At 43.1% G+C, this 15500-nt stretch overlaps 2 protein-coding genes across 2 annotated transcripts; both read right to left on the reverse strand.

The window, feature by feature from the left end:
- Positions 1 to 3744: 3744 nt before the first annotated feature.
- Spata31g1 (SPATA31 subfamily G member 1) lies at positions 3745 to 8744 on the reverse strand. The gene is given in 5 exon segments (XM_050156096.1): positions 3745 to 4233; positions 4235 to 4470; positions 4472 to 4636; positions 4638 to 7313; positions 7667 to 8744. Coding segments are annotated over 5 exon segments (3639 nt in total). The 5' UTR covers positions 7904 to 8744; the 3' UTR covers positions 3745 to 3908.
- Positions 8745 to 9594: 850 nt separating this feature from the next.
- LOC126509899 (ubiquitin-like protein 5) lies at positions 9595 to 10002 on the reverse strand. Its single transcript, XM_050156095.1, has 2 exons — positions 9995 to 10002; positions 9595 to 9955 (listed from the first exon to the last, which is right to left on the reverse strand). The coding sequence occupies exon 2, from the start codon at positions 9942 to 9944 to the stop codon at positions 9723 to 9725; it is 222 nt and encodes a 73-aa protein (XP_050012052.1). The 5' UTR covers positions 9945 to 9955; positions 9995 to 10002; the 3' UTR covers positions 9595 to 9722.
- Between the last annotated feature and the right edge of the window lie 5498 nt (positions 10003 to 15500).

A 15500-nucleotide genomic window follows, 5' to 3' on the forward strand; every position in this document is an offset into this window, starting at 1 on the left:
CCATGATAACGTTGCCCCCAGAGCGTAATAACTGAAAATAGTTACTAATTTACTAAGCAGAATTGGTCATCATAAAATCTACAGTAAGAAAAAAGTTCTAGTCTGTATGGGCAAACTAAGAGGACATAAGATAACTTAGATTGTCTGATTACAGACTGGAACATCTTCTCTAGACTTGTTCAGTAAATAGGTTTTGCTGTTAGGATTTGTGAGTTAAGAGTACCACTGAGAGCCAGCAGACATCGAAGGATGACAATGTGTGTGCTGGAAGATCTTACAGCCACAATTCTAAATCCCCCTTAGTTTTTCCATCCAAATCTAAACATACTTTTGCTAATAAATACTCGCTTTCTCACTAAGAAGTTAATGTCAAATGAACGTTTTTGAGACTGGATATCACTGTAGCCCTGAGTGTCTTGGAACTCACTAGGTAGACCAGGCTGTTGTTTGCATCAAAGGCCTGAACCACCTCTCCTAGCTAATGACTAATTTTGTTGTAGTGGTAGTCAGGGATTGACCCTAGAGCCTTGTGCATCCTAGGTAAGTAAGTACTCTACTGTTACCTACAGCCTGTTTCTCAGTTTTATGAGTCCGGGTTTATGCGTTGTGTGCTACCTCAGACCAGAAGAGTGTTGGGTTTCCTGGAGCTGGAGTTACAGGTGGTTTGCGAACTGTCTATCAAAGTTCTGGGACTGAATTGGGTCCTCTGAAAAAGCAGGAAGCTCTTAACTTCCAAGCCCTAAAATTTGGAGTTTGGAGAAATGGGGCATCCACAAAGGCACAAGGACTGAAAGCAAGGAGGGAAACCATGCTTGAATCTCAGAGACTGGTGAAATGCAGGGTAACATTTGAGTGAAGTCACAGGATGTGCTTGTTGAGCAGTGTGAGGTTAGGCATGCAAAGAAAGGAACCTGAGTTTGGAGAGGTCAGCAATCACCTAAACCCCTTGATCCCCACAGTGCATTTTGTGCTAAAAAATGTGGGAAATTAAGGTGGTATGTAAGTAATATTGCAAGATTTAATATTAATTCACTTTTGAGCTAGGGGTGTAGATTGCCTCGCCTATGTATGAGTTTGATACTCAGTATCACAAAAAAAGGCAATTCACTTTATCCCTTTTTCCTTATTTTTTGCATTTAAAATCTATTTTTAAAAATTTGTGTGGGCAAATGTTTATATCTGCACATGTGTGCCTAATAGAATCAGAGATCATAAGAGAGTGTCATCCCTTAGAACTGGAGCCACAGATGATTGCGAGCTGCCAGGTCGATGCTGAGAAACACGTCCACTGCTCACAACTGAGTCCTCCCTGGCCCTGAGAGACAGATATGCAAAGTGACAAGTGCAGGGGAAGGTCAGACAAATTTCAGGAGTCAAATTTTCTCATCCATGGAATCCTAGGAATCAAACTGGTGGTCAGTCTTGGTGGCAAACACATCCACTGAGCCATCTCACCAGTCCCCTCTGCTCTCCCATCGTTTTTTGAGACAGGGTCTCATTATGTGGGCCGTCTGGCCTGGAACTCTGTGGATCATGTTAGTCTTGAACTCTAAGAGATCTGCCTGTATCTATCTCTTTGGTGCTAGGATTAAAAGTATGTGCCATCATATCTGGCCCTTTACCTTTAAGAAAAACCCAATCCAACTTCTATTATACAGCACAGTGTTGTCATTCATATACTCATTGTTCTGCACATATAATTTAAATTTACCCTTTGGGGTTGGGTTTGAGGCAGTTTGTTGAGGCCAAAGTGGCCTCAACTTTAGTTTTCTTTTTGTTATTCTTTCAAGTGCTGGGCTTAGAGATAAGCACTACAATATATAGTTTTATAATTTCCTCTAACCTTCATAGAAGTAATGTGGGCAGGTGTGGTGGTGCACCTTTATTGCCAGCAGCAGAGGCAGGTGGAGCTCTTGAGTTTGAGGTTAACCTGGTCGGCAGAGCAAGTTCGACGACTGTTTCACAGAAAAACCCTGTCTCCAATCAACACTGCCCCAAAAGAAGAAGTAGTGATGTGCATTATAGAAATTTAGAAAAATAAAAGCAAAAAGTTATTTTTGAGGCAAGGTCTCACTCTACCTCAGGCTGACTTCCAATTTGGGATGATCCTCTTGGTTCAGCTGTACAAGTGCTAGGATTATAGGTATATACTATCATGCCTAGCAAAAACAGTATCTCCAGTGGCCAGAAATTAGCTTTCTGTGTCTTCTAGGTAGGTGTGTAAATGTGTCTCTTCATGTAGTATTTGTTTTTCTTGACCATGCTGAGAATTCTTCATGCTAAATGAATGTCCTATAACTAAGCTGTACCATAGCCCTGCATGTATTTATTTTGATTAATTTCCTTTTAATAATTAGTTAATTGACGTAGTATCCCATTTCATAACCCAGGCTGACCTTGAACTTGTCTTCCTTGACTCTTCCTCTATACTATTGGGGATTATAGGTATGTGGTACTCTTCTAGCCCACACGTGGTAATAAAAAAATTTTTTTTGAGATACTCCTGTTTTTTTTGGACTCCTTCATTTGTGTTTGATAACTTTGGAAATGAAGAAAAGGAGTTAATAGTCAAGGTTCATGAGCATCTCCCAGAAGCTGGGAAAAGGCGAGGCAGAAAGGAGTTGCTTCTCTGCCAATCCCTTGATATTAGCAGTGTGAGATGTGTTAGACTTGGCTAACACATGTGTTTTGTCTGAATTGTTACATCAACAAGAGTAAGCTAGTACCCTACCCAACCAGCAGTGAACCAAGAAAATGGATAAAAGCTGTAAATTGGCAATTACTAAAGATGTGAGAATGGGTTGGGGATTTAGCAAGTGGTAGGGCACTTGCTGAACACTGCAAGACCCTAAATTGAATCTCTAGGAAACAAAGTAAACAGCAAACAAAAAGACAAATTACAAGTCTCAAATCAGGTCCAAAATGTGAAGACACTTGTTTTATATGGCCTTGGGGTCAAATTAGCTGATTCAAGGATAGAGAAAGGTGGGCTTGAGATATAAAGATGAGGAGGAGTGGTTAGATATAGAAGCTAAATAAACATGGTGGCACACATCTTCGGAAGTTGAGGGAAGAGGATATTAAGTTCAGACTAATCTGGGCTATAGTAAGACCTTGTCTCAACAGAACTTATAGGTCAAGTAGATGAAGAGAAGGACTGTAATATGAACAACAGTTGTTTATATCATTGGCTCCTAAGTGAATGGATGCATTTTTTTTTCATTTGGTATGCAGGTGTTTTTCTCTCAAGAATAGCACCAGACTGTGTTCCTCTGGCCTTGCCGCTTTACCCTAGAGAATAGAGACATGTGGACTCTTAAAGCCTGGAAGAGAAAGTTAAAGCTGTAGAACTCTTATCTTTTCTCTAGAGCAGTAGTTCTTAACCTTCCCAATGCTGTGACCCTTTAGTACAGTTCCTCATGTTCTCTGGTACCCCCAACCAAAATTGCTATTGTTAGGAGTCATAATGTAAATATCTGTTTTTTAATAGTCTTAGGTGACCCCTGTGAAAAGACTGTTTAACCCCTCGGGTTGAAAACCACTGTTCCAGGGGCTGGAGAGATGGCTCAGTGGTTGAGAGCATTGCCTGCTATTCCAAAGGTCCTGAGTTCAATTCCCGGCAACCACATGGTGGCTCACAACCATCTGTAATGGGGTCTGGTGCCCTCTTCTGGCATGCAGACATATACACAGACAGAATATTGTATACATAATAAATAAATAAATATTAAAAAAAAAAAGAAAACCACTGTTCTAGAACCTAATCAATAGGGGCTATATCAGCTCTAAAAGAATAGGGACCTGACATCTTTAGTAACCCAGACTTTAAAGAAGACATAAATGGGATTTGTCTAGTTGAACTACTTTATTAGGATTTTCTCTATTTTCATACCCACACCTGGTTTGGTTCACACTGTAGGATAATGGGTGCCAGTACTATCATACTTTACTGATGATTTAGTTGGCAAGGGTCTACAGACACCTAGAAATTTAGCTAACAACCTTTGAAAACCTCTGGTAGGGGGACTATGGGGTGTGGAGGATGGGAGCTGCTTCCCCTTGGGGGCCCAAGGACAGTGCTTACGATGGCGAGGATTCTGGGTATCACCAGCTACCAGGCCTGCCCTTTGTTGATTCTGGGGACCAGCCGCATTTGGGAGAAGCTGCTGAGCAAGAACAGTGTGTGGAGAACACTGAGCTCTATACTGAGACTTTATAGGAAATCTGTCTAGGGGCCTCTGTTGGTTTGCAGGCCCGGGCAGGGTTTTTCCTTGGGACAGGGGAGGATCCCAATCTTGCAGTCCCTCCAAGTTTCTCTGCTTTGAATTTTCTGGGACTCCCTTTCTTTGAGGCTGAAAGTAGAACTGAAGTCTTGTCCTGTCTCTTGCTAGAGACCAGAACCACTATATTTGAGGGCTCCCCCATTCCTGAGCAGTTTTCATTAACCTTCATGTGAACATCCCCTGGGGATAGGGTCTGGCCCCCTTACCTTCTATTTTATCCTCTTGTTTTTCTGAGACTCTTGTTCTGCTTTGCTAGAAGAGGAGTGAGGGCAGTGAGGGGCCTGGACAGGCTGAGGTTCTGTCCTTTGAACTTTTGGGGGACCACTACTTGAAGAGCAGGGGTGCAGACATAAATGGAATTTGATGAGTCTGATGTTGAGGACAAGAGGAGAGCCCCCAAGATTCTGGAGTTGAGTTAAGAGCTGGGGAGCTGCAAAGTGGGCGATGTGGGCCTGGGGGTTTGAAAGTGGGGCTTTGCTGTAGTTTCTTTAGTCTGAGCTTTAATTCTCTACTCCATTGCCAGGCATGGCTCACATGGTGGTCACACACCCCTGAGACAGCCCCACTCTGGGAAGATGGGGCCTTCGCCTTGGCTTCTGAGGACATCTTTTCCTTCTGTAGGCCAGGCTGGATAGACTCAGACTTTAGGGCTTTAGCTTGAATGGGAGTCCAAGATGTTGGTTGCAGAGGATTTACTACTGGAGGACTGGGGGCCTGGGAGGCCTGTCTTTCTTGTACATTTCTACATATAAACTCAGTGTTGGGGTGAACAGAGAGAAAACTGGGGTCTGGTAGCTCAGTGGCCCAGGAGTCCTTTATCTGCTCTCCTGCTGACTCCATAGGCTTATAGTTGCACGGATCTCCAGAAAGCTCACTTATATGAGACTTCAAAACAGTATGTGGAGGTGGACTGGATTCCCAAACCGAGGATGCAGAAACATAACAGTTTTCGTTCTGCTTCATGTACCCTCCAGCAGGCTCAGATAGGACTCCTGAGGAGCTGGCTCCAAGCAGGTGTTGGGATAAGCTTTGAGCTAGATGCTCAGAGGCCAAGAAGTTATTTTTTCTTTGAGTGTCCCCACAACACACTTTAGATTTAAATAGGTTCTCTACGGGGCTAACTCTGAGGGGTGACTGTACAAGAACTGGGGTTGGGTTGAGATTCAGATATGAAGGCCCAGAAGACAAACATTTTCTTGTATGCTCAGGATCTTTCCATGTAGCTTCTGATCTAGAGAAGCCATCCACAATATTGAATCTTTGTGGTTCTATAAAGGGGGCTAGAGGTATGTGGGCAGGACTTGGGGAGTCAGACACCCAGAGATTCTTTCTCTGCCCCTTTGTCTCCCATAAAACTTTAGACTCTGAAAAGACTCTCTGACCCATTATTGCAAAGTCTGGCAGAGAGGCAGAAGGAAGGCTAGGAGATGAAACTAGGTCTGCATAGACACAGAGATTTTCTGTACCAGGTCTACCCTTCAGTGGAGCTTCAGATCCCAGGGGAAGACATGCAGGGTTGGCTTTATAGAACCCCATGTTGAAGTTCAAAGTTGGGGTTTCAAAGGCCCAGAGATTGCCCAAGTTGTCTCTGTGTTGCCGTTGAGGCTTGTATGTGGACAGATGCTCTAGGGGCCTGTGGTGTTCTGACAGGGTGTTTAGAGGAGGGCAGGGGACTGACACTGGAGACCTGGAAACAGGTGGGCTCTCTCTATATCCCATGCTTCCCCAGAAGTCCTTTGGTGCAGGACATCTTCCTTTGGGGTTAACATTTTCAACTTCTGACAGAAAATCTGGTGGTTGACAGGAGACTGGCATTAGGGGATCAGAAGTTTGGGGATTGTCTCTATGTTGTATAATTCCCCACTGAGCTTCATATCCAGGGGGAGTTCCTGGAGGGCCAGTTCCTTGAGGTTCTGTCATGGGTACTGTGAATTGGTAGGAGGCGAAGATTGAAAGCTTACAGATCTGAGGGTTCTTGTTTTTCCCTGTAGTTTCCCAGAGAGCTTTCAATCCAGACAGGTCTATAGGGTTGGTTCTCTGGTATTCTGTCAGAGAAGTTGGGTGTGGGCTTGCAGTTGGCATTGCAGATTCAGAGGCTTTTGGGTGCTCATGTTGTTTCATGGTTATCCACGGAGCCTCAAATCTAGTTAGGACTTCCTGAGGATTAGAAGGATACAACAGAGAGGCAGAAGGTGATTCTGGATTGTGTTGAAGGAGGCTGGGGTCCCCTGGCGTTTCCCTCCTGGCCTCAGATGAATATAAGAATGTGGAAGATCTGATTTTTTGGTGTTCAGGCTGTGAGTGTAGGACTTGATTCTCAGAGACACAAGGAACCTCTTTCTGCTGTGTAAACCACTGTGTGTTTACCTCAGTGTCAGAAAGGATTCCCTTGCAACCTATAGGCAAGGGTTTAATAGTGGAGGATACTGATGGGGTAAGAGGGGAAGGTGGAGATTGAACTAGTTGAGAACCAGCTGCTGTTCTTTCCAGATTTCTCATAGTGTGGGCTTCAAGGATAGGATAGTAAGTTGGGGAGTGATAATAGGGAAGCAACAAGTTGTACACAGGCAGGAAGGCAACCTTGTTGAAGAAGACAGAAGGACAAATAGACAGCTTTAGTGGAGAAGGGCCATCTGAACTCAGGAAAATAGTCTCCAAGGACTCACTGTGTAGCGAGGGAAGACCCCAGAAGAGCTGGCTTTTTCTCTGCTCTAGGGAATTTCCTGAAGCTACAGATACGTTGGTCAGGATCTGGAAGGTAGGGAAGGATCTGGAAGGGCTTGAAGGTTGCATGAATACTTGTTCTCCTAACTCTGTGGCCTCGGGGAGGCCTTCAGAACTACAGGATGGCTGGGGTGGAGCTGCAGTGAGTTCATTTCCAGTGCAAGTGTCTTGGGAAGGAGAATATGGTTTTAGTGGATCCAGAGATAATGATTCTTCTGCCTTCTCTTCCCCATATTCCTCCTTCTCCTCTGACTTTTGCTTCCACAGGCGATCAAGGAAGGCTAAATGGTACAGAAGCTGCAGTCCCTAGGGAATAGAGCATACTATTATGTGTGACATCTCAGAGACATGTGATGTATCATACATTCACTAGCCCTATGTGCAGGCTCACCTACCTCACAGCTCTGCTCAGTGCTCACTTATCCTGCTCTTCAACCATTGTTAATGTCAGAACCCAGTTCACATTTAGAGATCAGCATTTCACCATGTCAGGGTCTGTGATTAGTCTTTCAAATCGTGTCAATGAGCACTCACCCAGTCACTAATCTGTGGCTTATAATCACATATCTGGGACCACATCCATGACATTGACCCTCCATTTTGATCTCACATGCCATTTCAATAGTTATTCATACATATCCACATCAGTGGGCACCTACCTTGCCTTGCATCCTTATGTCTCCAGAGTACCAGGGCTGAAGCTGTTGCCATTTCCTGAGCTGCCGCCATCTTCGGATCTGCCAAACCGTAAACAAGAATAATATCACCAGACTTCCTGGGCTTTGAAGGCAGATGCTGCTGTGGCAGTATCTGCAGGCCAGAGCCTGGGTCAGCTGGCCTTGGAGAAGCCCCATGTCTCCCTTAGCCCGAAACAGGTCTTCTAGCAGCCATCCCATTTTCTTCAACTTAGTGGCAGTTTCTTGAGGTCATCACTACATCATAGAACACAGAACTCCCAACCCCCACATGGATCCCAGAGCCCTGTCCTGGAGCTTAGGGCCAAAATGTTACCTCTATCAGAGAGTGAAGTTTCAGTGCTGCCCTCGTCTTGATTGCCAGGATCAGAACTGTCCATGCTCTAGGACATGCATTTTAACATTGAACTATGCCATCAAACTCTGCTGTGAAACCTCAATCTAACAACTTAGTACCTCAGGGTTTTTGTTCATTTGTTGTTTTGTTTTATTTTGAGACAGGGTCTCTCTTCAAAGCTCTGACTGTCCTGGAACTCACTTTGTAGACCAGGCTGGCCTTGAACTCACAGAGGTCTACCCGCCTCTACCTCCCAAGTGCTGGGATTAAAGGTGTGCGCAACCACTGCTTTTGTGTGTTTAAATTTTATTCCTAGCACAAATTGGTTTTCTTACGGCATTTTCATAATACTAATTTTGGTCGTTTCTCTGCCAACCCCTTCCTTTTTGCAGGCTGGCCTTGAACTCACAGAGATCTGCCTGCCTCAGCCTGAGTGCTGGGATTAAAGAAAGGTGTGTGCGCCACGCCTGTCCTTAGTTACAATTTTTATTTCTGGTATGAAATACTATCACTCCCCCCTGCCCAAAATAAAACCCCCAAACCGAAAAACCAAAAAGCAAAACATAATAAAACAAAGAACTTGGGGAGGAAAGGTTCATCTCAGCTTACACTTCCACATCATAGTTCATCACTGAGGAAGTTAAGGCAAGAAGGAACTCAAGGCAGAACCTGGAGGCAGGAACTGATTGATGTAGAAGCCATGGAAGAGCACTGTTTACTGGCTTGTTCCTCATGACTTGCTCAGTCTGATTTTTTTTTTTTTTTTTTTTTTTTTTTTTTTTTTTTTTTTTTTTTGACAGGGTTTCTCCGTAGTTTTTGGTTCCTGTCCTGGAACTAACTCTTGTAGACCTGGCTGGCCTCGAACTCACAGAGATTCGCCTGCCTCTGCCTCCCGAGTGCTCCACCACCGCCCGGCTCAGCCTGATTTCTTAATAACATTCAGGACTACCAGCCCAGGGGTGACACCACCCACATGGGCTGGATCCTCCCACATCACTCATCAGTCAGGAAAATGAGTCATAGTCTTGTCCATAGTTCAATCTGCTGGGGTCATTTTCTTACCCGAGGTTCACCTTCCTGGATGTTAGCTCATGCCCGGTTGACATAATACTAGCCAGTACATTTTGAGTTACCTCACTTTCTGTATTTTCCAGTTTTTTCCATTTTCCAGGCTTTTTCATTTTTATTTGTGTGTACAAGTGCACAACTGTCATTTTTCTTTAGGAATGAAAATTCTATTGTGTATGTTTATCACATTTTAGTTTTCCTTTTTTTTTTTTTGCTGATTTCATGGCCTTGCTACTGTAAATAGAGCAGGAAAAAAAAAGAGATGTGCAAGTATCTCTAAGGTTGGGTATAGAGCCATTTGTGTGTGTATGCCCAGGAGTCATATGATAGCTCTTTTATTTTTTTCATTTTGGTTTTGTGAGACAGGGTTTCTCTGTAGCTTTGGAGCATATCCTGGAACTAACTGGTCTCGAACTTACAGAGATCCGCTTGCCTCTGCCTCCCGAGTGCTGGGATTAAAGGCGTGTGCCACTACCACCCGGCTGATAGCTCTATTTTTTTTTTTTTGCAGCACTGAAGTTTTTATTCATGTGAATTATTAAAAATGGGCATCTATACCATGTCAAATGAGGGTGGGAGAGGAAGGCAGGGGAGGCAAGGAGAAGGAATTCCCGTCTATTGGTAATACAGCTCCAGGTTCATCCCATCATGGATTTCATAATCTCCCAGAGACACGTGGTCCTTAAAAATCGTGTACCACTTTTTAAGAACGATCTTATTCCACCGGGTGCCAGTTTGAGCCGCTATCAGTTTCTTCAAGTCCCCGATGGTGTCATCGGTGTTGCACTTGACGCGGACTTTCTTTCCTAGACGGTCGTTACAAACCACCTCAATCATTGTGGCTGGACCTCTAAACCCCTCGAACTTATCGACGACACAACTCCTACCTCGAACGCCGAGCCGATAGCTCTATTTTTTAAAAATATTTATATATACAGTGCTCTGCCTACATGTATGCTGCAGGCCAGAAGAGGGCACCAGATCTCACCACATACTGCTGTGAGCCAACATGTGAGCCGCTCAGGACCTCTGGATGAGCAGCCAGTGCTCTTAATGGCTGAGCCATCTCTCCAGCCTCCATGATAGCTCTATTTTTAATTTTAGTTGTTGTTTTGAGAAACCCCCACAGTGATTTCTATTGCACCAGTTTACACTCTCACCAACAGTATGTAAGTATGGAGGACACAGAATTCCGTGATTTTCCCATTCATCAACTCCTTCCCACTGCACACTTCCGTTTACATTGGCTGGTCTTTGTAGTGACGGCTGTTTTGGAACTCACTGTATATCCCAGGTTGGCCTCAAATCATGGCAATCCTCCTGCTTCAGTCTCTTAAGTGCTTGGATTACAGGACTGAAACATCATTCCTGGGATTTTTCTTTTACATTTTTTCCAAGATAGGCTCTTACCATGTAGTCCTTCCTGGCTGGCCTAGAATTTGCTGTGTAAACCAGACTGACCTAGGACCCATAAAGATCGGCCTGCTTCTGCCTTTCAGGGTTAGGGTTAAAGGTTTGCGTATATGTTTTAAAGACATGGTCTCACTGTCGTGTGGATTGTGCTCAAACTGTTGAACTGAAGTAGTCCTCCCTCAGCCTCTTTAGTAGCTGGGACTATAGGCTTGAAGAGTAAATGTGTAGAGAGGTTCAACATCTTCAAAATTTGAATTTTGGGAAAAAACACACAAAATCATTAATTAAATTAGCAACCACATTATCCATACATAGTGAATGTCTATAGTTTACCTAAACCGAAGAGAATGACAATTGGTGCCAAGCCCTTCTTTTATTTCTTTTTGTTTTGCTTTTTACCATAAAGTTTAATTACTGTTCAGAAAAAAAAATGATGGACAATTTTCTCTGAAAAACTGTGTTGGTTTTGTGTGAATTGTGGTTATTTGGGAGTGGTGAGACCACTGGTGAGTTAAGTCACCCTGCTTTCTATTCTGAAAATGACAGAAGGTCTTGTTACAGTCTGTAAAGATATATGTGCCCTCAGCTGGCAGACAGTAAGTGCAAAACAAAGCTGTAAACCTAAGGGCATGCAAAAAGTGCTAAGGGGAGATAAATCTCAGAAGTGCCCAAAGTGGCAACAAGGCATGATTGGCTCGAATAGGAAGACCTTCAGACACCTTTGTCTTTTGCTCCATGTGTAAGAATGCGAATGAATGTAGTAGCTGGAATCCCTAGTTTGTCAATTTGTGCTTTCATGTACTGTTGATTCAATTTGCTCATCTGCAATTGATTATATGTTTGTCATCAGATCGGGTAATCCTTCTGAATGGTGCAAAGTCTTCTTCCTCTTCCTCTGTTCCAGGCTTTTTCTTTTGGGCCACCAACCAGCTCCCAAATCATGTTGTGGAGACTTATTATTAGTTTTGAATGCTCAGCCTTAGTCTTTTCTGGCTAATCTTTTACCTTAAATTAACCTGTTTCTCTTCAGCTACTTTTTGCCTCAGGACTTTTTACTTTCTTTCTTTCTTTGAAAGTATATCTTACTTTCAATGCTCCTCATGTCTGACTGCTCTCTCCCGCTCCCCTCTCTCCTCCTGTTCTTCCCCTGAGCCTAGATCCCTATTTATCCTCTCTGCCTGCCAGCCCTGTCTGTCTTTCTCCTGCCTAGTGATTGGCCGTTCAGCATTTTTTTTTTTAGATGAATCAGGTGCCTTAGGCAGGCAAGGTGAAACAAATGCAACACACCTGTACAACATTAAACAAATGCAGCACAAAAAAAGTCACACACCTTCACATAGTTAAAGTGATATTCTGCAGCATAAACAAATGTAACACATCTTTGCCTAGTTAAATTACTATTCCACAACATTCCTCTTCTTTTCATTTTATTTTATGTGTATGGATGTTTTACCTGCATGTATGTTTTTGCATCACCTGCCTTTCTGATATCCAAAGAGGTCAGAAAGGGGGTCGGATCCTCTGGAACTGGAGTTAGAGGTATGGTTGTGGGGAGTTGATCCTGTGTCCTCTGGAAGAGCAGCCATTACTCTTAGCTGTGGAACCGTCACTCTAACTCCCACCAATCACTTTTTTTTCATTTTCAAGACAGGGTTTCTCTGTGTAGCCCTGACTGCTCTGGAACTCACTTTGTAGACCAGGCTAGCCTCAAACTCACGGAGATCTGCCTGCCTCTGCCTCCCCTGTGCTGTGATTAAAGGCGTGATTAAAGGCGTCGCCTGATTCACCAGTCACTTCTTTATGAAAGCAACCTAAAGCATTTCTGGTTTCATTTCCAGGATCTGTACTACTTAGCTTTTCAACAAACATGCTGAGAAAAATGGTGAAATCAGTGGGGCTATAGCTTCATTCACCACAACATCCAGATATTTATCCGCTGAGTTTTTCTCTAGTGAGGGCAGAATATCATGTGAATCCTCTCTGTCAATGAAACCATCTGTTTAGGTCGTGTTGAAAAGCTTTTGGAATTCCTGGATCCATAACTGTTCACATATGGCAGACATACCAGATGTTGCCCTCTGAGGGGCTTGTTGGTGATCTTGGTCTTGGTCCTTTTTATTGCTAAAGGTCTATTTGCTCAGAGCTCTCAAGGGTTAACAAAAATTCTCTCTTTTCATAGCCCACAGTCTTTGAGAATGTTCATTGCTAGAGCTCATTTCTGCAACAAAACACTTCACCATGAGGAAACTAAAGGAAGAAATCAGCATTCGGAATACCAGCTTTCTGGTTCTGCTTTGCTCTGAAAATGGAAGAACCATGTATTGCTGGCAAATGCCCACCAGGTGGCAATGTGATACAGTAGAACAAATGTCCCAAGACCTCGGCTTTCTGAGTCTTGATTTTGGACAAATTATTTAACTTCCTGCGGCTCAGATTCCTCCTTGAGATACTCTTGACCTGTATCCCTTACAGCATGCTTATGAAGAGCATATGGCATGGTGGACAAGAAAGCACTTTAAAATGTACGATGTTCTTGTGCCAGCTCATGAGTTGTCATTGGCCACTCAAGTGCCCCAGAGCGTCCCACAAAAGACTGTTTTCGGCAGCTTCTGTACTACTTTTGCTTGCTCCTTCTCCATCACATGTGACCAAGCCTTAGAAAGCTTACCAGAATACAGCCCGTGAAACTCAGGACTTGCTTGCTCTTGTGGTGGGCCGGGGTGGGGATGAAGGGTAGTATTCTTTAATCTCTTCTGTACCGTTTTTCCTAGCATGACCCATGCCAGTCTAGAGCCCTAGTGCAGGTTGGATTGAGGTCAGGTGAGTAAGTCAGAGAATTTATGAAAGAAATATATGGCACGAAGAATAAAAGAGTCATAAATTAGTCTTCTATCCAAATTTGTATTAGTTTTCTTACTGCTAATTCTGTTTCCTGTTTGCCATGCAGTCCAGCACCACTATTCACAGCTGTAGTACCCTGGGTGCCTTGGAACTGAACTCAGAACACATGCCCCTAGGCAGTTATTTTCCAGCAAAGAGCCTCTTCAGTGGCATTCTTAGTTCAGGATCTCTCTCTCTCTCCAAATGAACTTTGTTTTCACAAGATAGGATCCTCAAAGGCTGGGATTCTGCCCTTAAGGCCATTTTCTCATTATCTCCATACAGAGCATAAGTTTGTTCATCTTAATATTTTATTATTCCATTTTCATGTGTGTGTGTGTGTATGCCTGTTTTTGCATATGTGTAGGTCCATGTGTATGTGTGTGCATATACACATGCTTTTTTGAGCATAAAGTAGTATTTTTGCAGTGTATCTCCATCAACTCATATTTATAAATACCGATTAATGCAGGAATCTGATTTCTAATTATTTCTTAAATTTATTTTTATGTGTTTGGGTGTTTTACCTGTATGTGTGTGCAGTGCCCAAGAGAGCTGTAGAGGGTGTTGATTCTCCTGGGACTGGAGTTGCAGGTTTGTGAGCTGTCATGTGGAGTAAGATAAAAAAAATACAAATAAAAATATTTATATCTACTTTTTATTTTTATCTGTGTAATTCCTTTGACTAGTTCTCCTTATTTCATGTAGATCTGAGTTACTTCTTAGTTTCCTTTATGTCAACCTGAAGGGCCCTTGAGGAATTTTCGGACATATTTACCGGTGAGTAATTTTCTCAGTATTTACTTAGGGATGTCTTGATTTCTCATTCAGGGTTTTGTTTAAGACAGAGTCTCACTATGTAGCTCTGGCTGTCCTGAAACTCACTAAATAGACCAGACTGGCTTTAAACATCCAGATATCTACCTGCCCTTTCCTCCTGAGTGCTGGGATCAAAGGTGTTATTTTGTTAGTGTCTGCCTTTAGCTTTACCACCCTTCAAGTTTCCCTCAAACTTGCTATCTCTAGTCTTTCTGCTGTGGTTTCTTCATTGTGGGGATGAAAGCAGTGACCCCCATTCCCTGTCTCCTTCATTTTTGATAGGTAGTTTTTCTGGGTATAGAATTTCCCTCCAACACTTGGATTATATCATATGTGATTTCTGATTTGAACAACTTCTGATTACAATCTGCTCCAAGCCTTACTGAAGCTGGATGCAGTCTGTCCAGCTTTGTGTCTTTTCATTGTCCCCACACCCACCTGGGATTACTCTTTTATTGTGCTGGAATTGAACAAGGCCTTTCACATGCTAGGCAAGTGCTCACCAATGATCTCCATTACTGAGCTTTTTGGGTATACATATTAATAAGTTCTCACATCAAATTTGGAGAATTTTCAGCCATTTCATCTTCCTCTTTCTCCTCCTTTTCTTACCTTCCTTCTAGTGCTAGGGAATCCAACCCAGGACTTGTGCACATTTCTTACTTTCTCTCCTCTGTTTCTAGAACTTCTGTTATTTACATTTTGCTTGGTGGTGTTTCACAGGTCAAAGATTTTCTCCCATTTATTTATTTATTTATTATGTATATAACATTCTGCCTCCATGTATGCCCACACCACCAGAAGAGGGCACCAGATTTTATTACAGATGGTTGCGAGCCACCATGTGGTTGTGGTTGCTGGGAATTGAACTCAGGACCTCAGGAACAGCAGCCTGTGCTCTTAACCATTGAGCTATCTCTCCAGCCCCCTCTCTCTATTCTTCAAATTGAATAATTTCATTGATCTATTTTTTTTTCCTGAGACAGGGTTTCTCTATGCAACAGCACTGGCTGACTTGGAACTAGCTTTGTAGACCAGGCTGTTTCCAAACTCACAGAGATCCACCTGCCTTTGCCTCCCAAGTGCTGGGGTTAAAGGAGTGAGCCACCACACCCGACTCATTGACTTATCTTTAAGTTTACTGGTTTTTGTCTGTCTTCCTAATCTGTTAATATGCCTATCAAAAATTTCATTTCAGATATTGTATTTTTCAACTCCAAAGTTTCAATTTGTTGACTTAAAAATGTCTCTCTCTTTCTGTATTTTCCTTTCTTCTTTGTG

The sequence above is a fragment of the Alexandromys fortis genome, unplaced genomic scaffold, assembly GCF_014885135.2.
Source record: "Alexandromys fortis isolate MF-2015 unplaced genomic scaffold, M_Fortis_MF-2015_v1.1 scaffold_92, whole genome shotgun sequence".
NCBI lineage: Eukaryota > Metazoa > Chordata > Mammalia > Rodentia > Cricetidae > Alexandromys > Alexandromys fortis.